Below are 24963 nucleotides of genomic sequence, written 5' to 3'. Positions count from 1 at the left end.
CCGCAATTGACATTGCGGTAAGGTCGCGGTTTCTGCGTCATCGCTGGGCAATGACGTGGGAAAAGCAGGAATTTTAAAAAAAAAATCTGTACTGCGCATGTCCGACCATCTGTAGTACAGATTGAAGAAAAGAAAAGCAGGTTTGTGCGTACGCCACGGCTGCCAGGACCGGGTTACGCTGCGGGATTCCGCATGCAGAATCCGACCCGCCTGTATGTGCTGAGGATTCTGCTTTCCTGCTTCATTTGGGGAGCAGGAAAGGAAAATCCCCGCAGCCGAGTGGTTCCATCTCTGGACAGAGCCAAACAGCGCCGGGTGAACCACATTGACTATAATGTAGTCCGCCTATTTTACACCCAAGCTGGCCGGTTTTTGTACGGAGGAAAAAGTGCTGCATGCAGTGCTTTTCTTCTGGGGTATGCAGCGGCATCTGTGGTGGAACCTCCGGCCAGAGGTTCTGACGCAGATGTGAAACCGCCCTTATGGGCCATTTACACGGGGCAATTATCGCTCAACATTCTTTGAAACAAACTTAAAAACCATTGCTGGATCTCGGGCTGAGAAGCGCTGAGCGAGAAGTCCACGATCCAGCGGTGAAGTCTCTCTGTGTAAATGCTTTGCACGAGTGCTAACGACCTTAGCAGTAATGTAAGCACTCGTGCGGTTGTTTACTCGACTGTCGGCCCGTGTAAAAGGGACATTATAATATTATAATAGATTATAATAGACAAGCTGTAATCAGATCCGTCAACAGCTGTTCACCAATCAGAGGCCACAGCGGTCGGGTGCCGTTCCCTTAGCATTACTGCTAAGAAGAATAGCGCCTGACTGCTGCGTTCTATGATTTGTCTGGGAGGACTGTGGGGTTCCAGCGCTGGATCGCTGGGAGAGAGGAAGGTAAGTATCGCTGCTTTTGTTATTTTAACACATTCGCAGCTATGATTTAAAAAACTGTCTGAGAACCGAACAAACCTTTTGCGATTAGCATCTGCTGTAATTACCGAATTCTTGCCCCGTTTCACTTCAGTACTATGTTAGTTCAATTATTAACATATACAATTAAGACTTTTTAGCACATTTCTAATGACAACACTAGGACTAGTGCTATGGCACGGGCACAAGTATGTTGAGGGGCACAAAAGTACGGGCACTAGTAGGACTGCAACTACTGTATGATCCTACTCAATGGGCACTGTGATGGTAGACATTACTTGATGGAAACTGCTAAGTGTTGTATGGGCATTAACATTCAAGTGAAATGAGCTAAACTGCAATACCAGACACAGCCTGTGGACAGATGTGGTGCTGTATCTTGAAAAACAGCAGACTTTTTTTTTTCTAGTTGTGGACAAACCACTTTAAGCCAACCTAGATATAGGGAGGAGAATACTGGATACGTATTTACTTAATGTAAAAAATGATCACAATTGAACCAATGCTAATCATTGCCCAGTCAGTGTTGAAGGCAGCTGACAAAAGTATGCTGTAATTATTCTAAACACATAATTAGCAACTTGCCATGGAACATAAGAGGGATGAGATTTCTCTGAATGCTAAAGCTGTCATAGTTTCACATAGCCAGCATTCCATAGTGAATACTAACCTGCGCTGGTCATTGTCTGCTATGGAATACAGTCTAATGTCACTGCTTCATCACGGAATGCCCAGTAACAAGAGGAAACTTAAGAGAATTGGCAGGAAAGGTCACTTAAAGCATTTGTTCACAATTGTTAAACCTGTGTATGTACATTAGAAAATTGCATCTGCAGGAAACTCCTATCACACGCCAAGAGGAACTCTTAGGCCGAATGCCCACGGATGGATTATCACTGCAGAAATCATGGTCAGACACCCACCGCGAATTCCACAGCAATGTCCGTCCATAGACATACAGCGTTAAATGATTCTCCCCTGCCCACGAGCGGAAATCAATTGCGATTTTCCGCCCGCTGGGGAGAATCGCAGCATGTTCTATGCTGTGTGAAAAAAACACACGGACGGCTTCCATTGCAGTCAATAGAAGCCATCCATGCCCCGATACTTCTGCTGTAAGCACTGCGGGAGTATTGCGGGAATCTGCGTCACAGCCCAGCACCGATGCATCATGCGCTGAACTGCACATGCGTGCCTGCTCACCGGACAGGACAGGCAGGTGAGTATAGGGTCTCTGGGGGGCACCAGATCTGATTCTTTGCAGGAGGAATCTGACCCAACCGTGGGCATGAGCTCTTAAGGCCCATTTGCACGCAAAGATAATCGCTCAAAAGATTGGTTTTGAGCAATCGTTTTGCATAAACTTCTAATGGACACTAATGTCCATTAGCAGCTTATCACCTTCATTTGCATGTAAAGGAGCTTCCAGAAGCTGTATGCAGAGAACAGCAATTGGTCTGTTCTCTGAATTCAGCTCCTTTGTTCTGCTGCGGGGTTGCAAGTTGAATACAATGTAATTAGCACTCCCGTGGAGAATATAGCAGCATGGACAGCAAACACAGCACATGTTTTGTGTTATTATCTCTCTGGCTGAAAGATGGATTTTATGCTCACCTAAAAATCATCGTTTAGCCAAAGAGTGAAAGATGACAGCATTTACACACAATGATTATCGCTCAAACAATGGCTTTTGAGCGATAATCGTTGCGTGTAAATGGGCCTTTACATCAAGTGCATGGGGCCCCATTGATACAGTTGGCGAAAATGCCGGGAGCCTTCCCAGTGCATTTGCTAATATGTACAGATAATGAGCTGTAAACACTGTCTTAAAGGGGTGGGGGTCTCATGAAGACAACCCTGGTCCATATACTCTATTAAAGCACATGGACAACATAGCAGAAGGTCCCCCAGCTCACGATACCACTCTATAAGCCCTGAACAGAGAGCTACGTTGCACAAGCAACTCCCATTCAGGCGGGCTTGAGAAGTCTTTGCGTTACATGGACGGGCATTCATCTGAATGGCTACCATTAAATATTATATTTCTCTTCACCTAGCATGGCATTGTAAATGCTTGCTTGGTCATGGCTCCACCCTTCCTAGCAAAAACAGCTGTTTGAATGGGGGCTTGAGAGCAAGACCCAGCACAATCTTTTTTACCCTTTGTAAAAGTAAAGCTTTGCTTATCAGTTCTGGCATGCCACTGATGAGCAGCATTGTTCTGGGTCTGTGAGCTCTGTCTCACATCAATGGATAGTGGATGTGTTGAGCTGCAATAGCAGACACCACCCATGGACAAGAGAGGTAACGGTTTTGCAAAAAAATAAATAAAAAAAACAACTTTTTTTATATTTTCTCAAACCCTTTAAAATTATTGGGGTGGCCAAGCTAACATCTTCACTTGAACCACAATGAAATTCAATGGCAAAAATATAAACAAGCAGTTAATGGTTGAAAGCCCTCCAATGTGGCTGAAATTAAGTTTTTTAATCAGCTGATTACTCTTCAGCCTCTGAACCCCCAGATCAGCTGTTAACCCTTTCCAATCCAATTTGTATTCTGGTTTTCCTAGGGGACTTACTCTTTTTCTGCTGTTATACAACGGCGCTATATTCTGGCTAAAGACAGTACTGCATGAGGTAACACGTTGGATAGGCTCCGACAGCAGAGAGGCTGGCAATATACAGTAAGAGAACCCCGACGGACGTCTTCCAACATCGGAGCTGTACAGTCTTAAATCATAATGTCTTCAGAGGTCAGACAGTGGATTGGAAAGGGTTAATACCAGAGAAGTTACGCTCGCTCATACACGTCTGCTGCAGGATACATTTCAACTAACAGCTCTCTCAAAATTCTTTCATGTAATGATCCGCATAAAGCTGCAAAATCGGGCAGTACATTATAGAGCAAAAGGAGCTGAGCAGATTGATAGAAAACTAATATTTAGTGGCCCTCCATCCTGACCTACAGAAGGGTGTCCCCTATTCAGAACTCCTTCTAGGACATCCATGTGCCCTAAGGGAGCACATAAAAAAGGGCTGCTAGGTTTGCTCTTCAGGACCGGGCACATTGCTATCATAAGTTGGTCAGGGGTTCATATTACAGCAAGACAATAATCCAAAACATACTTCTAGGTTATGTCAGAACTACTTAAGAAGACAAGAAGAAGCCAGTAGGTTTTAAAGAATGAATGACCTGTACAGTCTTTAGGCTTAGACCCAATGTCCACTGGCGAATTTTAATTATAAAATCTGCATAAGTCTCCCGCGCAGGAGATCCACAGATCTAGAAGGCCATAGGAATGCATTAGCATCCACAGGGCAATTTAATGCATGCGGATGTGATTTATTTTCCCGGCATGTGGATCACACGCGCGGAAAGAAATCAGTGCATACTCCATTTTTCTGCGGATCCCGCCAGGACAGCTTCCATTGAATTCAATGGAGGCTGTCATATCCGTGACACAGCCACAGCTGTCACTGTGGCTGTGCTGCGGATCCGCCAGAGAGCAGGAGATAGAAAAAGAAAAAAAGCGCGTCACATCACCGGCATGCTGAGCACATCCGCCGGGCAGAAAAAAGAAGATCCGGCTGCGACGGAGGACAGCACAGCAGCATCCAGACAGGTGAGTAAGTGTCATTTTTGGCCTCATGGCTGCGGGCCTGGGTGGAAACCACTGCAGGATTCTACCGTGCGTACCTGTGGACATAAGGCCTTAAACCTATTGAGCTTGTTTGGGATGAACTGGACAGGAGGGTGAATGCAAGCAACCTACAAGTGTAGCGCATTTATGGGAACTTCTGCAACGATGTTGGGAAGAAATATATGAACAATATATGAATGCAATTGTAGAAAGAATGCCTGGATTGTGTAAAGCTGTTATATCAGCTAAAGGTGGTTACTTTGAAGAGTCAAAAATCTAGAATTTGGTGAAACAAAGTTAATAATTATTTTTCACCTTAACCAGTTTATTTGTTCAATGCTTTCATTTTAAAGTACACTTGAGAAACTGTATAAATATCAATAAAAACTAGAAAAATTGAGTGAACCTATACAATCAGCATGGCGGGTACTCTTATTTTACGGACACCTCATACGTCAGCATGTGTTACAGTCGCAGTGACTGATTACTTGGGAGTGCTCGGTTTCTTACCTGGAAATCACTTATTTAAAGCTCTGATGTGAGGCCACATAATCTACTCCTGCACATTCCTGAATGCACATCAGAGGTATCAGGCCTGCCCTGCACTGTCACTGCTTTACAATTATGGATCTATGCTAAGCTGAAACCCATGAGCAACAATAAAACCTACAAAACTGCGGCGTGTACCAGTTCTAATATAAAGAACGATGGGAGGAAGGCTTCAACCACTTTTAGTCTTCTTTATTTATTACAGAAGAGGTACACCTGAACGCTCAACGCGTTTCAGCCAACTGGCCTTTGACATTTCTAATATACTAGTAATAAAAGATCCATCCCTGCTGCAGGCAGAAGGCATCCCCGAACACAAGAGCTCCGCAGTCGTCTCTTTATTGGACATTACATTCCGCTTCCAGTTTGAGGGAACCTGTAGCACGCAGTAGGCCACAAGTAGAGAATTTCAAGCCTTTAAGGGCACACCTTTGGGAGCATTTTTACTTAAATCCAAGTATTTGGTGCTGAAAACCATTTGTTTGCAATATGGTTTAAACCTTTTAAGATCATTTTTCTCATTTTGGCTTTTTCCTCCCACATTCAAACAACCTTAACTTTTTAAAATTTCCATTGACTTAGTTTCTAAGTAGGATGAAATGGAAAAAAATGAAAAAGCGCTATTTTCGTCAGAGCTGATCAACTACTGATGACCCGTCTAAACTGGAAAACCCTTTTAACATTTCAAAGCTAAACTCTGTGAGAACAGATTATTCTGCACAGGTGAACCTTTCTTACTAATATGTAACAAACAATGCTTAAAATGTCATCGGTTGCTTGCCAGATCATGAATCACTATTTGAATATGATGGCAATACAAGGGAACATTGATGGTGTCATACCAGGCCGGTATATGTGTCATCCACAATGCATACATGGTATGCCTCAAGTTATGCTTACTTAGACTTTATCTCCTAATCCAAGAGAGATGTAAAAGAAAACAAGGTGTTAAAGGGAACCGTCATTTTCTAAGAGCCGCATAACCTAAAACCGTTCCCTCAAGATTCCTATCCTACTCAAATGACATTCTGCTACATCATGACCACAGTCTCAGGCCGGAATCACACGAGCGTATGCTCCTGCGGACACAACGTGCATCTCCCTTGCGCTAGCACGCATGCATCTATATGCTTACTTGCTGTGTGACGCCAGTGCCCATAGCCTATCTTAGCGTGTATGCATACATAATACATGCTACAATAGAACATGTTGCAAATAAGTGCGCAAAATATATATATACATCATAGACGTGAGCGGCCCAATAGAAATCAGTGGGATGTTAGCACCGTGTGTGGCAGGCGCAACGCGCAAGGACAGTATGCCCGTGTGAGACAGCCCTTAGGGGTTGGCGTCCCTCTGTGGTCAAAGGGGACAGTAAGAGGTCAACTTCGTTTTAAGTAAAACTGTCCTATACTGTAAACAGCGTGGTCTTGTGTTGTGACCACTAGCACATTTTGACTACCTTAGATAGCAGTATCATAGCCAGACTACCTAAAGTAGCGAAAAAGTACAGTGCAAGTTGCTTAGTAGTAAATGAACAATATATCTAATACTGTATATACAGAAATATACACATCTTTTAGCCTGATGTTGTGTGGATTGTTTTCAAAACAACTCTGCCCTCATGTGGATGCATTCTGTAACTACATGCTTTGCTTCACACTCATGATTATCACAGCATCTACAGAGTCGGCCACGGAAAAGTATCCCGGCACCGCACTTTTATGAAAGCTGTCTAAAAGAAAACCTTTGTTACCCATCGCAACCAATCACAGCGCAGCTTTCATTTCTTATGCTGACTGCTAGGGTAAAATGCAAGCTGCGTTGTGATTAGTTCAGATCCACACCAAAAACCTTAACATTTGAGGAGGATTTTAACGTTTCTTTGCCATGGATCTGCAGCACATTTAACCCTTTCAATTGAATGCATAAATTCTGCTGCGAATCCGCACCAAAATCCACTCTAATGCTGTGGACTTTGACACAGATTTTGATGCAGAATTGTTGCAGATTTTCCACAATAGAAAATCCACAACATTGCTGCTACATGTGAATGGACCTTAAGACAGCTGAGAGTGAGGTGCCGAGCCAATTTTGCGTGGTCCACCCTGTGCAATAAAAGTTACTAGAGTGTTTACTGGCAAATATTTTAATTAGATGCACTAAAGAAAAAAAAGGACCTATGGAGACTTTTGAAAAGTTTCACCAGTGTTTACAAAAGTAGGCCAGTGGGGTAACACGCAAGGGGGACCTTCACATTAGTTTGCCCTGAGTATTTTGTATAATTGAAATAGATGACTATTCCTAATTCCACTAAAATGATATTATAATAATACAGTGGGGGAGAAGGGCAATGGCAAAAGAACATTCTCCACAACGACCCTGCAGCCAGCCCTGTGTCAGTGGCTTGGACACGTGCAGTACAGATTTCTTTTAAAACTCCTGCTTCACCTGCGTCATCCCGCAAAACCCGTGACCCTTTCGCAATTACATCGCAGAAGGGCCGTGGATCGGACGGCTTCCATTGACTTCAATGAAAGCTGTCTGTGCGGAATCTGCAAAAAAATAGAGCATGCTGCTGTTTTTCCTCCACTTGCGGAAACCAAAATTGGTTTCGTGCAAGTGTGCAGGAAGAATCGGTTTCCCATAGCTTGCAATAGGCGCTATTTGCTGTGGATCTGCAGTGCAGGCACCTGCCGCGGATACGGCGGCAAATATCCATCTGTGGGCAGGAGCCCTAACACTGCAAAAAAAATTTTAAAACAATGGCAGAATTGATGCGTTTTCGCTCACTGCTCTAAAGAAAAAAGTTGTACAATATAGTATATGTACCCAAAAATGGTACCCATAAAAAGTACAGTTTGCTACTCAAAAAACAAGCCCTCATACGGCCATCCCAATGGAAAAAATAAATAAGTTATGGCTTTTAAAAAGTGGAGATGAAAATCCCCCCCCAAAAAAATCACATCCCAAGAGGTTAAAGCAACCGTCCGGGTTTGGAAAAACAAACACACACCAGCTTCTCGGACTACCTGAAGCACACTGTGCACTAGCATGCATCATTAGGCTACATTCACTTGGGCAAGAGCGATCTCAGGCCCAGAAACTCAACCCGATATCGTGCTTGCCAAGTGCATTTTTCATGGAGATGCGAACAGTTCTTGGTTCAAAAATGCCTTGCATCGCTTCTGTGAAATTGTGATCCTCAGGCGTGTGAATGGATCACAAGTGTATCCCATTGACTTAAATGGCAAACATCACATCACACTCTCATGCATATCGTACGGCATGCAAGTACCGTGCAATAGCTTTTAAGGCCTCATTGAAAACAATGGGCGAGGCATTCTGCGGGGACACCCAATGACAGAGGAAAACCACTCTCGTGAATAAGCCTTTAGCATTGCAACGCACGAACCACGCACCCATGTGTATGTATGTGTATATCACATGACCAGGGCAGATGATTATCCACTGGAAGTAAAATCTGAAAGTTCCTACTGAATGCCTGACAGCAGAGATCTTGAACACACTGAAAAGTTGACACAGAAAGTTCACTAGAACGCTGTGTAACTTCTTTATGCAAAGATTAATATTAATTTGTGAAACAAGTAAAGTTGGCTGTACACCTTATGGCCCATTTAGATGGCAAACGATGCCCGACACTCGTCCCCGCATACACTCGCTCCCGTAGATACTTGTTGACTAATCGTGCAGATGTTCTCAACAGGGAGACAGGAAAAAGCCGCTGCCAGACTAGACTACAGCAGCTTATCTCTTGTGAGAATAAAGCATTTGTTATGTTGAATCCAACAGCCCGATCCTTTTTTTCGCCTAACGTTTGCCACCAGTTTTAGAGTCAGGGATCCCCCGTACACATCACATGATCAGCCGGTCGTGTTAAAGCCTGCGAGCTTTACCAGCGTTCATCTAATGTGTAAGTCCGCCTTTAGTTCACAATGGGTGAAGTATACGTTCAGACACATTTTGGAGTCATATATACCTGACGCTTCAGGTCGTCTGTCACTTTTATGGCGTTCTGCAGAGGTCCTCTCGTCTTTTTCGCAGACATGGTCTTGTACAACAATTCCCTAAGCAAAAGAAAACAGAACAAAGTTACTTAGATGGAGACAAATAAAATACCCATCAGGAAAGCAAAATAGCATACAAGATAAAGACGGATGCTATACTGTATATCGGGGGGTCAAACTCACTTTCACCAAAGGCCACATCAGCCTTTTGGTTGCCTTTAAAGGGCCAATTGTATAGTAAGGACCAGTTTACTTGACCTGTTTTGGTGTGTATTATGCACTGCCATAGGACCCTGAAGTGAATGGGCGGGGGGGGAAATACACAGTGAATACACAACCTGCATATCCACTGTGTATTTGCGCACCATTTCAATGAGCCTGTCTGCATTGTTCTTTGTGTGAGCAGCGCATTTACACGACCAAAATGGGCTTATGTCTGTGTGAATGGGCTCCAATATGAACCGCATAGTGGCCCTAGTAGTAACAGTAACCCCCATAGTAGTCCCAAGGATGCTGTCCAGCCAGAATCCAATAGCAACCCCTTTAATGGCCTCTGGCAAGGGGACATCCCTACAGGTTTTAGGCTAGATTCACACGGGGTGGATTTGCCACGGATTTTCCATGCGGAAGTTCACATGTGGCGAATCCGCCTGCGGCCGCTAATCCCGTAATTGCCCAGCCATTTGGACGAGAATTTGCAAAGCCGGGCGGAACCAGTGTTGGGGCGCAGAATCAAAAGATGCAGCATGTCAATTTTTTTTCCCCATGGGGAGAGAAAGCCGCAGCGGAATGTCAGCGGCCGAACCACTTCAAAACCCCCAGCGAAATGCTGTGGGTTTTGAAGCTGCACTTTTCCAGCAGAATTCCCGTGTTTTTTCAGTGCAGCCAAACCGTGGGTATTTGTGCAACAAAAAGTCCCATCAAGGCCTCTGTGAGGTGCGAGGCACGCACATCTGCCCACGCGGGTTGGCACTAAGCGCAGCGCCTACCTGCAATCACTGGCACCACTTAATGCAAGCTAGCCTTTTAAATCAGGGGGCAGGGATTCCCCCGCTTGAGCGAACAAGTGGTGCCTGCAGACATACGCTCCGTATTTACACAAGCATGAGCGTTAAATACACTTGTTCACTGCACACACAAAAAATGCGCAGCAGTGAGCGTATTCTGTTACACGCTCGTCTGTCTAAGCCCTAAACCGGGCGATATCTTGTACACAACCTCTCCGTCTCCCAGACTTCAGATTGGACTCACAAACTTGTCTAATAAAACAGTCTTTATTGGATCAGCCTAAATAAAAGTCCTATAATACCGTATATACATCACTGCGCCAATTTACAGCCCCTACAGAAACTCGCACCGCGACCGCTTAATTATAAGACCCTCCTAATATTTCTATATGACCCCTTTCTAACATTTCACACCTCAGCATAAACACCCATTGTGGATGAACCCCTCTGTAACCTCCATAGAAGCATCTCCGCCCGCTGCACCCAGATCTGCGCTGGCGAGGGCGCTGCCCATTGTAACCTATGTAAATACCCGTCATGTATCTGGATGATGGGCACATATTGACTGCAGCAGAAAATGACCCTCACAAGGCTTTATTATTCCTCTCATTAGTACAATTTATGGTTTATCCCTCCAGCGGGTTTGTTTCGATGTCCACACAACTGTAAGTTTTCTAAAACTCCAGAAATTTCTGATGAACTATGGGCACCGCTGCCAACCCAGACATGAAGTGCCATCCCTGCCCATCTACTAAAAATGTGGCACTAGAAGAACCAGCCATGAATTTCTCCATTTCTTTGGGCACTAGACCATCACTCAAGGTGCCCACATCACTGTGTATATGGCAGAGAAGAGTACTGGCAAGCAAAGTACTGGCAGCTTCACTGACCTTTGACCTCCACTCGGCCAACTGCCATTTCCTTTCAACTGACGGCAGCGTTTGGATCGAAGACTATTGGATTGAGAAAAATGTCGTCCAATGGACATAGAAATGCCGAAAAGCGTAAGAGAGAAGAGGAGTGCGTGAGCGGACTCACGGAGATAAAGAGGAGGAGGAGCGGAGAGGATGAGGAGCCAAGACCGGGCACCAGCCAGGACCCTCTACTATCAGACCGCGGATTTAACATCAATCGCTTCACCGCCCTTCAGATCTTGGGCAGAGGAAGCTTCAGCGAGGTAAGTTATATGACTTAATTATATATATATGAATTTATAAGCTTTTTCTACTCAAGGGACAGAGAACTTTGATAAATGTGGGGATTGTGGCAGAGCTGTGGCAAAAATGCATATTTTTTGGATGCTTTTTTTGTTTCAAGTTTAAGAATTTATTAACTTTTTTAATATCTGGGTAACAAAAAAGGAAGTGCTGAGGGTATTGCAGACAGCAGGCGGGTGTAACGCAGGACCCCAGTCCAAGGAGGAGGTTGGAAAAGGCCCAGACTGATGTGCTAAAGCCATATAAAGAAGGTCATAAAATGCCTGAAGACAAACATGCCCGAGTATAACTTGGTATTATTACACCATGTGTAGAGAAGACCTTCCACTGTATCAGCCTTAATACTGAGAGGGGGGACACTAGACGTGGTCTCGGGGGCCGCAGTCCAGGGGTCCAAGTCCACAGGAGTGAATAAAGGGTGTGAGAACCTGCTTTGGGCAAGGTGACCCAAATCTCTGAATGATGGTTGTGGAAAAGGTCCGAGCCGCAGCTAGATTTACCGTATCCAAACTGTCCGCTGGTAATGTCTACTTATTATAATACTGCGATGTAATACTATATAATGTTTGTTTCCACTAATAAAAAAAAATTGCATCTGAAGTGTTTTTGTGATTATCTTTCTGCCTAAGGCCTCATGTCCACGGGGAAAATAAGAATTAAAATCCGCAGCGTTTTTGTCGCACGTGGATCCGCGCCCCATACGAATGCATTGACCACCCGCGGGTAGATAAATACCGGCGGATGGTAATTAAAAAATTTGTGGAGCATAATGGACATGCTCCATTTTAGTGCGGATCACGTGTGCGGAACCTCATAGAGCACATAGCTCAATTGATCTCCCACATGAAAAGTAAAAGACAATTACAGTGCATCCGCAGCCCAAATCCGCGTTACAAATCCGCAGCGAATCTGATTTTCCCCGTGGACATGAGGCCTTAGACGGTGTAAATTAATGTTAATTCCATTGTGGAGGGTATATACGCAACAGTAGAGAACAATGGCTCCATTTTGCTTATGTATCCGGCAAAAGGGGGCATACTGCGTCCTATTTTGCATTTGGGCATTTCGCAATTCCAACAAGCGAATGTGAGCGGCACTGCGTAAGACAATGTAATTAATTGCATACGAGCTATAGCGTATCACATGGGTTTACAGAGCCTTCATAATACACAATTTCTATATGTCATGTGCGCCCAGCCCTATGCTAACAATGCGGATTGTAAATCTGCTTCGTGGCAATTGTGAGACGCACAAATAAGAACTCCTTTCTTTTGAATGAGGTTCTTATTTGTGCATCTCGCTGCACACACATCTTGCGTGCTCTTCTTGGCCGCGTGAAGGCGGCCTAGTGATAAATACTCCATGTAATAAATGTATATGACTTTCCCCTCTGGCGGCTATCAGTGATAATTTCCTATCTGCTTTCTTGAGGTGGTCCTGGCATCTTTCCCCGGAAGGAACACCTTTATGGCCATCAAGGTTGTCGACAGAGAAAAGAGCAAGGCGGACGTCATAAGGAGAGAGCGGCGGATACTCCTAAAGGCCCAAGACTGCCCCTTCATCTGCCATCTGTACGCCGCACAGCAGTCAGCAGACCGGGCCTACTTCATCACGGAGTATCTGTCCGGAGGAAGCCTGGCAGCAATGATCAGAATGTGCGGCAGCTTGGACATCAACCATGTGAGGTGAGTAAATGACTAATCAGGAGACGGAGGGGGGATACTGAGGGCGACATGACAGGTATAGAAGAGTGGAGGGCGTACAGGCTGCCATAAACAGCGCCTCTTCTGGTGGTGACACTATGATGGTGACATGATGTCAGGGGAATGATGTCATGTCATTGATACTACACTCTTCTCTCAGATTCTACACAGCGGAGATTGCATGTGGCCTCCAGTTCCTGCACCGACGCTACATCATCCACCGGTAAGCATAACTTTCCCACATCTCCCTGGTGGAGATAATGTACCCAGCTTTCCCAGAGTCCTGAATTAGTACTGGTTTGGCTGCGGTACATTCCTAAGTCCTCTGTATCACTGAACAGATTGACATTTCTCTTTTTTCTTTGCAGTGACATAAAACCGGCAAACATCATGCTGGACGGAGATGGACACATCCGCCTGATTGACCTGGGGCTGGCCCAAGACGGCGTTGTCCCGTCTAAGAAGATCAGCGGAGTGACGGGCACATACCGATTCATGGCCCCAGAGGTGCTTCGTAAGAAAGACTATGACGCAGCAGTCGACTGGTGGAGCCTGGGGATTGTCGTATCCTGGATGGCGACAGGACAGTCCCCTTTCTACCAAGGCTCCTCCAAGAGAAAGATCATCAAGTCCATCAAAAGAAAGAAGCCAAAATTCCCATCTTGGCTTGATGCGGACGTAAAGCATCTTGTGAAGAGACTGCTGCGAAAGAAGCCTAAGAAGAGGCTGGGTGTCCACAAGAACATCAGAGGTCACCGATTCTTCAACACCGTAAATTGGGAGGAGCTGGAACTGAGAAGGGCAGAGCCGCCATTCAAGCCCTTCAGCAGAGTTCCGAGGAACCGAGACCTGCCGTGGCCGGAGGATGGGACACCTCTTCACCCTGTGGACGGATTCTCGTACACTTCACCAAGCTGGACCCGGTAAGATATTTCTCCTCTAGGGATGATGTTCTTCAGGCAGACCTCTGTGTTCACCATCATTGTTCCTCTGGTGTCAGACAGCACAGGAGGTCATATAGTAACCCTGCTTCATGTCACCATGTCTGGTCCGCAGACTACTCCCTCCTCGGCTACATTATAATTGCTCCTGTAATTACTATTTCTCTGCTTCTTCTTAGGATGACGAGAAGAATCCGATTGTGAAGGAAGCCTCAACCATCTGGTAAGTACCCTCTATATACCTACACATACATATCTATACACCTATATACACCTACACACATATCTGTACACCTATACGAACAGGACACCTACAATTATATCCATACGCTGTAGCAGAACTTCACACACCATAGAAAGTTTAATATATAAAATATCTTTTCTTTAGATCAGATACCAATCAGATCCTGATACAAGCCGTCATGTTACAGAAGTTCACTGGTTTACATCCACAACTGGTAAAACTGACCATTCTGTCTTATGTCTTGTAGGCTCAACCCGTGCCAACTATCTGCTGAACCCACGACTCTGCTGTTGTAAAGACCCCGGCTTACCAGCAACTTCCTCTCTCCACCAACTGCATCCTGCCTTACCATCATGCTACCCCGAACCCCAACATCCTGCAGCTGACATCAGACATCATCCTCTCCTGAAGACCCTCTACACCCCCAGGAGCGGCCTGTGCTCGATTGGTAACTGGCGAGTTCAGGAACAATAGCCCGAGTGACTATTATCCCTGAACTCCTGGTTACTAGTAAGACCTCGGCACAGGCCAGGTAAGTAGCACGCACCACATACATGAAGGTTAGACACTAGTGTAGACACTAACACATACATAGACACAAGTATACACACAGATAGGTGTAGATGTCGGCTTTGATCCAGGGACTTGCTCTGATCGCCATATTTGGGGTCAGGAAGGAATTTTTCCAACTTGAGGACAATTGGCTCATACCTCAAGGAGGTTTTTGCCTTCCTCTGGATTAACTCACAGCCTTAAATAGGGTTAGGTCTTATTTATAAGGAATCAGCCACATAAATAACATAATATAAACATAAAGAAACACAATCTTTAGCTGACATCACATACACTAGGGAGGTGAGCGGCTGGCGTTGATCCTGGAATTTATTCTGGTCGCCATATTTGGGGTCAGGAAGGAATTTTCCCCCCTTAAAACAGGATAATTGGCTCTTTCCTGAAGGGGGTTTTCGCCTTCCTCAGGATCAACACAGTCTATAAACAGCTTTAGTCCAATACACATTATATCTCACACAAACAATAAATGGTAATAGATTTATATACATTTATGGAAACAATAATACATTTTAGAAAGTCAGGTCAGATTTCGGCTTTGATCTTGGGACTTGCTCTGATCGCGATATTTGGGGTCAGGAAGGAAGTTTTCCCCTTTATACAAGGATAATTGGCTTTTTCCTATCAAAGGGTTTTCGCCTTCCTCTGGATCAACAGCCTCAACATTCCCCTATAAAAAAAATCTACCATTTCCTATAACTAGAAATAAAATGTTCTTTCTCCATAGATCTTTGTGTCGGTGTCTTTATTTCTATTGGATATCTTAATGTTCTCTCAATGCCACTAGGGATCGTATACCTAAGGAGCAGTGATGGGGGGAGGGGGCGCCCGTGTAGTTACACTCCATCACCCTTCAGATCACATCTGTCTTTTTGCATTCTAAGAAGAATAGATGGATTATCAAGAGTGCATAAACCACCGGGTCACCACTTAGGGTGCTTTCAGATGAGCGTATGCGTACATCGGTGCGCACAAAAGCATGCGTCAATAGAACCATTGGTTCTCTATGGTGTGTTCACATGTCCGTGTTTTACAGGCGTACAAATGTGAGCACCTGTAAATGATAGGACATGCGTGCACCATAGGTTTGTGGTGCATGTCAATATTTCCCAGCGGGGAGTCTCCTTGTCAGTGAGCACTGTGAAAGCACTGTCACAGTGTTCAGTGACAAGGGGACTCGCCGCGGGGAGTAAAGAATCCCCTGCCACAGCTGTGGCAGAAGTTTTTTTCACCTCCGCAGGAAGCTCCATTGTCACTGAACACTGTGACAGCACTGTGATAGCTGTGGCAAAAGATTGCGATGTTCTCCATTTGCTTTTAATGGGACCGGCGCTTCTGCATCCCCATTGAAAGCAATGGGCTGCCGGCAAGCCCTGCAGGGATTTTAGGGGAAGGGATTTAAATATAAGCCCTTCCCTGAAAATCATCCCTAGAATGTGTTAAAAAATGTATATATATACTCACCTCTTAGCAGCTGTTCAGGCGCATCCAGCAGCTTCTTCTCCATGCACTGCTCTGAATCTCTTTGAGCAGGTGGGGATGTAAAATCCCCACCTGCTCAAAGGAATGTATCTGATTGGCTGAGCGCTCAGCCAATCACAGGCAGCACTCAGCTATTGATTAAATGACAGCTGAGTGCTGCCTGTAATTGGTCACAGCGCTCAGCCAATTACTGTCTTGAATTTAATGAATGGCCAAGCACTGACTGTGATTAGCTAAGCGCTGTTTCTCGTTTTGATATGTAATACGAATGGTTTTAGATCACAGGGTGCATACGGTGGCAGTTTTGGTTGACGTTGGCTTTGCGTCATTTTCTTTGTTATGTATATATTTTTTTTTAATCTGTAATTTTTTAAAAATTTATTTATGTAACAATTTTTTTACCATCTATGATGCCTGAAAAATATCAGGAAATATCCGACCTTCTATCACACTGGAGGCTTTTATATGTTTCCATCGGTGCTCCGTTTCTAACACATGTTTGCTGGCAAAGCTAGAAAAAAAAATTGGGCCTTGTTTCGTTTTGTACACAAATAAAAAAAACACATGACACACGGGTGACACACGGAACATATACAGGTCAGCACGGACAATAGACATGTATTACAATTGGTCAGGTTTTCACAAACCCAAATCAGACCGCTCTTCTGAATATGCCGTCTGCACAGGAGTGGATGCGTTTCTGCAGAATACAAGTTGTCTATTTATGAACACAACTGCGTTTGGACTTTTTGCACGTACAAGTTGTGCGCAAAAAAAATACGTACCGATGTTCCCAGCCACTAAAATGGCCAAATTCTTTAATGGTGTCAGAGGGGTTCTTTTCCAGCACTAATGAGCGGGACAATGCAGCGTGCCGCGTGAAAGAACCCAATGAAACCCTTGGACTAACTTCCCACAAGCGAGGGCGATAAGTGGCCGTGAATCACACCCCCATGTGTGTTTCTATATCAAAATAGCCTCACATTACTGTGTCGCAGCGGAGGATTGCAGAGTTTACCCCATTGTTTTCATTAGGAGACCTCGCATTGTGTACCTAACACGTGGCGCGATGCTGCCGCCGGGCCCATGGCACACAATAGGCGCTGCGATGCAAGAGCAGACAGGAATATAGAACATGCCGCGATTTGTTTCCCACACAACATCACATCGCGGTGCCACACGGGAAAACATCGCTCATGTGTATGACCCCAGTGAAAAGAATGGGGTTCATAATTGTGCAAGATTTGTGCCTCTCGCAATACACAAATCTAACACAGTTTTCTCACCCGTGTGAAGCCGGCCTTAATGAGAATAGTTTTTAAGAATTTTTGGATACTTTAAAAATAATTTAAAAAAAACAAACAGTCATGATTTGAACAGTCATAGAACAGTCTCCCATAGAAGCTATGAGTCCATCCTGACCACTGTGTGAATGATCTATGAGGCTGCTATAAAGCGTATCTCCAAATGCTGTTCCACATGAGTAATGCGTTTGCACGCCAGCTGCATCTTGGTCAAAATACACGTGAAAAGGAAAAGGCTGTGATTGAGTCGCGGCCAAAACTAACATTTTTTTGTCAATTCATATGCCCTGGTGCAATGTATTAGCAAAAAATACGGCACAGCGCGGAAATCCCTTGGTCGGCATAAATCCTTGGAATGACTAATAATGCCTAAATAGAGGCACCTGTACGCTTTTGGCATTAAACTCCTCCTCCCTCCCTTTATCTGCAGCTCCCATAGGAGTCTATGGGAGCCGCCAGCGTATATCTGATTAAATATACGGCAAGACCTATCTTTCCCAGCAGAGTATACATTCAGATAATACTACGGACAGGAATACCGCTAATGGAAACCATTGAAATCGTTGCTTTTGTTTCGTCCCATTAGGCGGTGGTGATTATCACGCTGATCTGAAGCCGCGCTCATCCTGACTATAACGGGTAATTGCTGGCCGGGTGCCGTCTGCTGCAGCCCCAATACTGAGAAGTAATTGAATTATCCAGTAAATGTCCATATAAACTGCTGACAATATTCAGAGATCTCCGCATCTCATTAGACGCGGTCATTGTTACTTCAGTGGGAAGAACCGTCCAGTCACATGATGGCCAGAGTCACTGGATTTGTTATTATACCAGATTTACCAAAAAAAAGTAAGTGAACCCTTGGCTTTATAGTGGTTGTGCCACGAATATAACTTCTCACCCATCCATAGTATAGCGGATAAGTATCAGACTGGGGGAGGACGGAGCTCTGGTACCCCAGTGATTACATCTATCATGTGGATAGGGGGAATGTTCTTTTTGTGTGACATTCCCTTTAATAACCCATAGATTCCCCTTCAGCAGCAAGGACAGTATAGTGTTGGGCTCCGACCCCAGGTATGAATATGATGATATATTTCCATGAAACCAACCAAAGCTCCTGCCATAATAACAGCTTTATAAACCATGAAGCCGACGGCTCGTCCGATCCGCTGTGTCCTACGGAGTACCAAGTAGGACATCTCCAGCCGTTACTGACAAGTTTCTGCAGCCATCATTGACATCCGGGTTCTACTAATGAACAATTACAGATCGTTAGACGCCATTCAGATGAAGAGGAGAAAATGACTTGTGAGATGTTGTAAATGGACGTGTTGGAATAGAAGGAGACAAGGAGAGTCGGCTGTTAGGATATAGCTTGTCCTTGACTTTATGGGGAATGAGGATGAAGCGGATGGCAAAGCAATATTTATGGAGCTTCCTATAGAATGTAAAGTAATGGGTCACATAGGTTTAATGGTGATCTAATGTAATGAGACAACAAAAAGCAATTTTTCACTTTTAGTATTGACTGGTCCATCCATATATATAAGCCCCTGGCCTAGCTGACATCACTGGGCTCACGCTGCCCAAACCACAGTGCCCCCATATGTGTGGTGTTCAGAAACGCTGCGGAGTTGCAGAATAAACACAGTGTAAAGACGGACTTGGAACGGAGCCCTGGGTCAAGGAGGAGGCCATGCCGGCTGCTTCTTAGACTCTAGCAACAGGTTCAGAACCTCAAGATTGGAAGCTGGCGGATGTTGTAGCAATATTCAGAGTACCTGCACTGTACCCACTAGTAACGGTGACCCAATCAGAGTACAAACCATTTATTACCACCCTCTGCTTTCTATCTCCGAGCCAGTTCTCTACCCAGATACACGTTTTCGCCCAGACTGAGCTGTTTCATCTTATATATTAACCCATTATGCGGCACGGTGTCAAATGCTTTAGAAGAAGATGTCAAAACGTTTTTGAAAGCACAGCTGCGCCTTAAGAAGAGTAAAGGCCTCATGTCCACGGGGAAAATCAGGCCCGCCACGGATTCTCCATGCAGAATCCCGCAGCGGGTCCCTCCTTTCCCAGGGACATGAGGCTGAAAATTAGAATAAACTCACCTGTCTGGACGCTGCGAATCTTCCCTCCGTTGCGGCCGGCAGCATGCCGGCAGCATGCCGCGCGCATGCGCCAGGCACATCCGCCAGGCCGAGAAAGAAGATCCGCAGCGTCCGGACAGGTAAGTTTTAATTCTGGTACGGGTGTTTCGTGGATCCGGACGGCTTCCATAGGCCTCAATAGAAGCCTGCAGGAGCCGTCCCCGCGGGAGACCCGCACGAAAATGGAACATGTCGCGTGTTTTTCCCCGCACGCTGATCCGCGCCTGAAGGAAAAAATGACATCCGCTAGTATTTAACTTCCTGCGGGTGTCCAATGCATCCCTATGGGGTGCGGATCCGCATGCAGGAAAAATGCTGCGGATTTTAAATAATCTTTTCCACGTGGACATGAGGCCAAAAATGTGAATCATGCAACTACCCTCCTATAAGTCTGACACCTGCGATACTATTATATGCAAATTATTAGAGGGTATTAAAAGAGAATCCCGGCACATGAATAGAGCAGTGTGGCAAACAATGAGTTTTGGCTGCTGATTCAAAATTTCTGCTCCGATTTTGGCTGTCAGGAACAGATATGCAGATAATAACCTTAAGACCTCATGTCCACGGGGAAAATCAGGCCCGCTACGGATTCTCCATGGAGAATCCGTAGCGGGTCCCTCCTGCCCCGCAGACATGAGGGCTGAAAATAAGAATTACTCACCTCTCCGCACGCTCCGGATCTTCTCTTTTTCGCGGCCTGATCTTCTCTATATCGCGGCCGGATCTTCTTTCTTCGGCCTGGCGGATGTACTCGGCACGCCGGCTGAGTGCCACGCGTATGTGAAGAAAGAAGATCCGGCCGTAAAGAAGGGAAGACCCATACCGTCTGGAGCAGGTGAGTTAAATTCTGGTGCGGGTCTCCCGCGGATCTGGACGGCTTCAATAGAAGCCTGCGGGAGCCGTCCCCGCTGAAGACCCGCACTAAAATGGAGCATGTCCGGATTTTTTCCTGCACACGGAACCTGCGCCTGGAGGGAAAAATGACATCCGCAGGTATTTAACTACCTGCCGGTGTCTAATGCATCCCTATGGGGCGCGGATCTGCGTGCAGGAAAAACGCTCCAGATTTTAATTCATAATTTGCCCGTGGACATGAGGCCTCAAGTCCACAGGCAAAACTGCATTGCAGAATCTACAGGGAGCACCCGCACGGAAGATCCGCAGTTCAAGCTTCCCATAGACAATCATGGGCGCCTACAGTTAAAGGGGTTGTCTCGCGGCGAAAGCGATTTTTTTTTTTAAATGGACCCCTGCATTCTGCTCTGTGAAAAAGAAAGCATGTGTTAGTTTTTAACAAGCACATTGCACTTACCTGCATCAGCGTTCTGCAGCTTCTTCATTTCTTCTTTTAAAGATGGCGCCGCTGGTCTTCTCCCACGGTGCACTGCGGGTCTTCCCATGGTGCACCGTGGAGTTTCTTCTTCTGTCTTCCGCGTTGCACTGCCGATACAGCCACCTCATTGGCTGATCGGCACCACGTGACGGAGTCGGAGCTACGATGACGACGCGGTGACCAGCTCTCCGGCACGAGCGGCCCCATTCACCAGGCAGAAGACCGCTCAGCGCAAGCGCGTCTAAAAAAGAAAGAAGCCAGCGAAGTTAAGACGTGGACGCTAGCAACGGAGCAGGTAAGTGAATAACTTCTGTATGGCACAATGTACATTACAAAGTGCATTAATATGGCCATACAGAAGTGTATAACCCCACTTGCTTTCGCGAGACAACCCCTTTAAATTTAAGCATGCTTCATTTTGCTGCGGGTCCTGTATGGGAGGCTTTCATTGAAGTGCAGACCTTTCATTTCATTAAAGTGCGGACGTTTCGCGGATCCCATGGGAAAGTGACACTTTTTTTTTTTTCTAAATCCACTGCGCATGTGCATTAGTGGACCGGACTGCGCGCCTGCCCACATCCGCAGTGTAGCAGATGGAGTACCCGCACTGCCACACAGAGGATCCGGACGGTTAAGTAATGTCCTCTTGCCACGGGTATTGCTGGATTCTCTGCACGGTATCCGCACGTGCCGCGGATATGAGGCCTAACAGTAGAGTAAAGAAGTGTCAATATAATTGTAATTAGGTTTGTTTTACAAATGTCCCTATGAACAGTAAATCCTAGATACAAGCAGCTGGCAGATGGAGAAAAAAAGAACTTCCAGGAAAATATGGGAAGTTACTAAATGGTACAATATTGAATATCCTACTTTTTTATGATGTCTGTAACTTCATGCCTGACAGACAATTTTGGTTGCCATATTTGAATACAGCCCCCTGAATATAGGCAAGAACACCGATTTTTACACAGGAAAATATACCCTTATAAGGCTGGTCAACACAGGCTTATTGTCATCCCGCATTATGTGCGCAATTTTCCCATGCCCAACAGGCGATGCCAATAGTCCATATTACACAAAAAAAATTGTGGCATGTTCTAATTCGCAACGGAAAAAACAAACGCTGGTGGATAGTCACCCTAAGGCTGGTCAACACAGGCCTTAGTCCATATTACTGACACAAAAAAAAAAATTGTGGCATGTTCTAATTTGGCACTCATTGGCTAAAAACGACAGAACTGTGTAAGGGAGGCCTTATACTCACCTAGCTGGCGCCGTCTGGTTCCCCCTACTGTTCTCTGGCATCCCTGCCGGCTTCCCTGCACTTGTCATCGCTAACAGAGCATCTCTTGATGGTAAAGGGATTTGAAGACCCCGCCTCCAGCAAGAGACTGCTTTGATTGACTGAGCCTCAGGCTCAGCCAATCAGAGCCAGTGCTTGATGCACCATTCACAGCCATTCATTGTCATTGGTTCAACGAGCGCTGGCTCCGATTGGCTAAATCCACGCTCGAAGAACCAGTCAGAGCAATCTCTTGCTGGAGGCGGGGTCTTAAAGCCCCATTACCCTCAAGAGATGCTCTGTCGATGATAACAAGTCCCCGGAAGCTTGCCTGGAGCTCTGGAGAACAGTGGGAGGGACCCGGATGGCACCTGCTAGGTGAGTACTGCTTTTTTTAACGTAATGTAGCTTCCGGGGAAGGGCTTATATTTCAGGCACAACCTGAGATCCCAAAGTAATATCCCTCTAAAACCCCTATAAGGCCACATCTCCATTAGGGGATCAGTTTTGGGCTCCACATTGTAAACAGGCGAGCTGGAGAGGGTTCTAAAGCGGGCGACTAGATTATTAAATGGGATGGGTTTTATAATGAGAGACTAGAAAAGACAACAGGCTTGTCCAGCTTGGAGAAGAGACGTCTTAGGCCTGCTGCACATGGCGGGTTCGGACCAGCAGCAGAGTTGGACCCGGTGCCAGGCAGGTGACCCCAGCGTCTTCTCCTTCGCTGGCAATGTGCTGGGCGGCACATGCGCAGTACAGGGGATGCCGCACCATTGCTATGAAAGCCTACCTCAAAACACACGGATTTTGAAACGGGTTTTATTGTGTATTCTATGCAGAATTCTCCCCCTCATTGAGAAGAGGTGAATTCCACAGCGGCAATCCGATAAAATTGACATGCCGTGGAACTGAATTCTGCACCGCATATCAATTTCCGTACAGGTTTTGTGTGGATTCTTTCCACAGCTTGTGGAGGAGATTTTCAAACTCTGATCTACTCTACTGCTCCTGTAAGGCCTCCTGCCCACGGCCGGGTCAGACTCCGATTACGAAATCTTGCACCGGAATCAGACCCAGTTTTCCCGAAAGTGACCCCCAGAGACATTCACTTGTCAAGCACATGCGCAGTGCAGTGCATGACGTGCCATCGCGTCGGCGATGACGCGGACTGCGGCGACTTGACGCTTGACGGACGGCTTCCATTGATTGCAATGGATGCCATCTGTGCGATTTTCTGCACAAAATATAGCATGCTGTGATTCCTCCCCGCGTGTGGAAAATCGCAGTTTATTTCCGCTCGTCAGCATGGAAGAATCTTTTAACATGGCATGCTATGGACGGACATTACTGCGGAATTCACATTTGGCCACGAATTCCGCAGCGATAATCCGTCGGTGGGCATTGGGCCTAAATGCCAGGGAATATCCGTGCTGAGGTTCCTCACAGAAATCCAGCGGCAAATCTGCCCTGTCCAGATCCCTCTTAAAGTTGATACATATATGTGCGCTCCGTACAAAGCAGTGGCACAGGATTAAGGCCTCATGTCCAGTGGTAAAATAAAATTAAGAATCCGAAGCGTTTTCCCCGCAGGTTGATCCGCGCCCCATAGGGATGCATTGGACACCCGCGGGTAGTTAAATACCTGCAGATGTCATTTCCCCCTGAGGCGCGTATTGCGTCTGCGGGAAAACACCCGCGGCATGCTCCATTTTTAGTGTGGGTCTCCCGCAAGCTTCTATTGAAGCCTATGGAAGCCGTCCAGATCCGCGGCACACCCGTACCTGAAACTCTGCTCTCTGGCGCAGGAGCGTGGGAGAGCAGGAGTTAAAAAAAAATGGAGTGCCCGGCGCATGCCGAGCACATCCGCCGGGCCGAAGAAAGAAGATCCGGCCGCGACAAACGGAAGATTCGCAGCGTCCGGACAGAAAGTTTAATCTTTTTAGCCTCATGTCCGCGGGAAAGGAGGGAACCGCTGCAGGATTCTGCATGGAGAATCTGCGGCGGGCCTGATTTTCCCCGTGGACATAAGGCCCTTTTCTTCCCAAGGACTGAGCAAAGAACCAGGAGACATTGGTTACATGTGCAAGACAGGGGATTATGGCATCTATATAGGAAAGGGTTCTTTACAAGTAGAGCAGGGAAGCTATGAAACGTCTTTCTACAAGAGGGGGGTAACTGCTAAGACAATGGAAGGCATTTAAAGAAGGGCTGGAGGTTTATCTAATAACAAATGGCACTGAGGGATATAAGTCATCCAAAATGGCTGAACTTCACAGACCTGTGTATTATTGTCAACCTAAGTAATTCTGTGCCTCATCTGGCCTCCGCATGGCCTTACACCCCAGTGTAGGTATATTTGAGGGTAAAATCTATATTGATTGGGTTAAAGGGTGAATCCCAGGTGCTTCCCTCAGGAATAGCCCCAACCCAAATCAGTTTGTGGCACGGCGGGTCCACATATACCGTTGGGACAATATATCTGATGGAAGTGATGAAACCAGGTCTGGATGGAGCTCTGACATCACCACCTGTCAATGGATGGCATTGGGCGCCTGTGCTCATCAC

General features: G+C 45.9%; 2 protein-coding genes across 3 annotated transcripts in view; one reads left to right on the top strand and one right to left on the bottom strand.

Annotated features, from left to right (window-relative positions):
* The window catches only part of NPHP1 (nephrocystin 1), a 181929-nt gene that overhangs the window by 57960 nt on the left and 99006 nt on the right, over positions 1-24963 (bottom strand). For both annotated transcript variants that reach the window (XM_066595813.1, XM_066595814.1), the window contains one exon: positions 9126-9213. In XM_066595813.1, coding sequence (XP_066451910.1) covers positions 9126-9213 — 88 coding nt within the window. The remainder of the gene's footprint in view (positions 1-9125; positions 9214-24963) is intronic.
* LOC136619666 (protein kinase C delta type-like) lies at positions 11131-14007 on the top strand. The gene is made up of 3 exons (XM_066594431.1): positions 11131-11337; positions 12809-13062; positions 13449-14007. The coding sequence occupies exons 1-3, from the start codon at positions 11131-11133 to the stop codon at positions 14005-14007; spliced, it is 1020 nt and encodes a 339-aa protein (XP_066450528.1).

Source organism: Eleutherodactylus coqui, chromosome 3, assembly GCF_035609145.1.
Source record: "Eleutherodactylus coqui strain aEleCoq1 chromosome 3, aEleCoq1.hap1, whole genome shotgun sequence".
NCBI classification, from domain to species: Eukaryota; Metazoa; Chordata; class Amphibia; order Anura; family Eleutherodactylidae; genus Eleutherodactylus; species Eleutherodactylus coqui.
Note: the sequence above shows the minus strand (reverse complement) of the source record. Positions and strands in the feature narration are given on the sequence as shown.

Bases quoted from the DNA above. Each gene is read 5' to 3' on its own strand.
- LOC136619666 (XM_066594431.1), top strand. From the start codon at position 11,131: ATGTCGTCCAATGGACATAGAAATGCCGAAAAGCGTAAGAGAGAAGAG. The intron at 11,338-12,808 runs GTAAGTTATATG...TGCTTTCTTGAG, and splicing joins GCAGAGGAAGCTTCAGCGAG to GTGGTCCTGGCATCTTTCCC. The intron at 13,063-13,448 runs GTGAGTAAATGA...TTTTCTTTGCAG, and splicing joins TTGGACATCAACCATGTGAG to TGACATAAAACCGGCAAACA.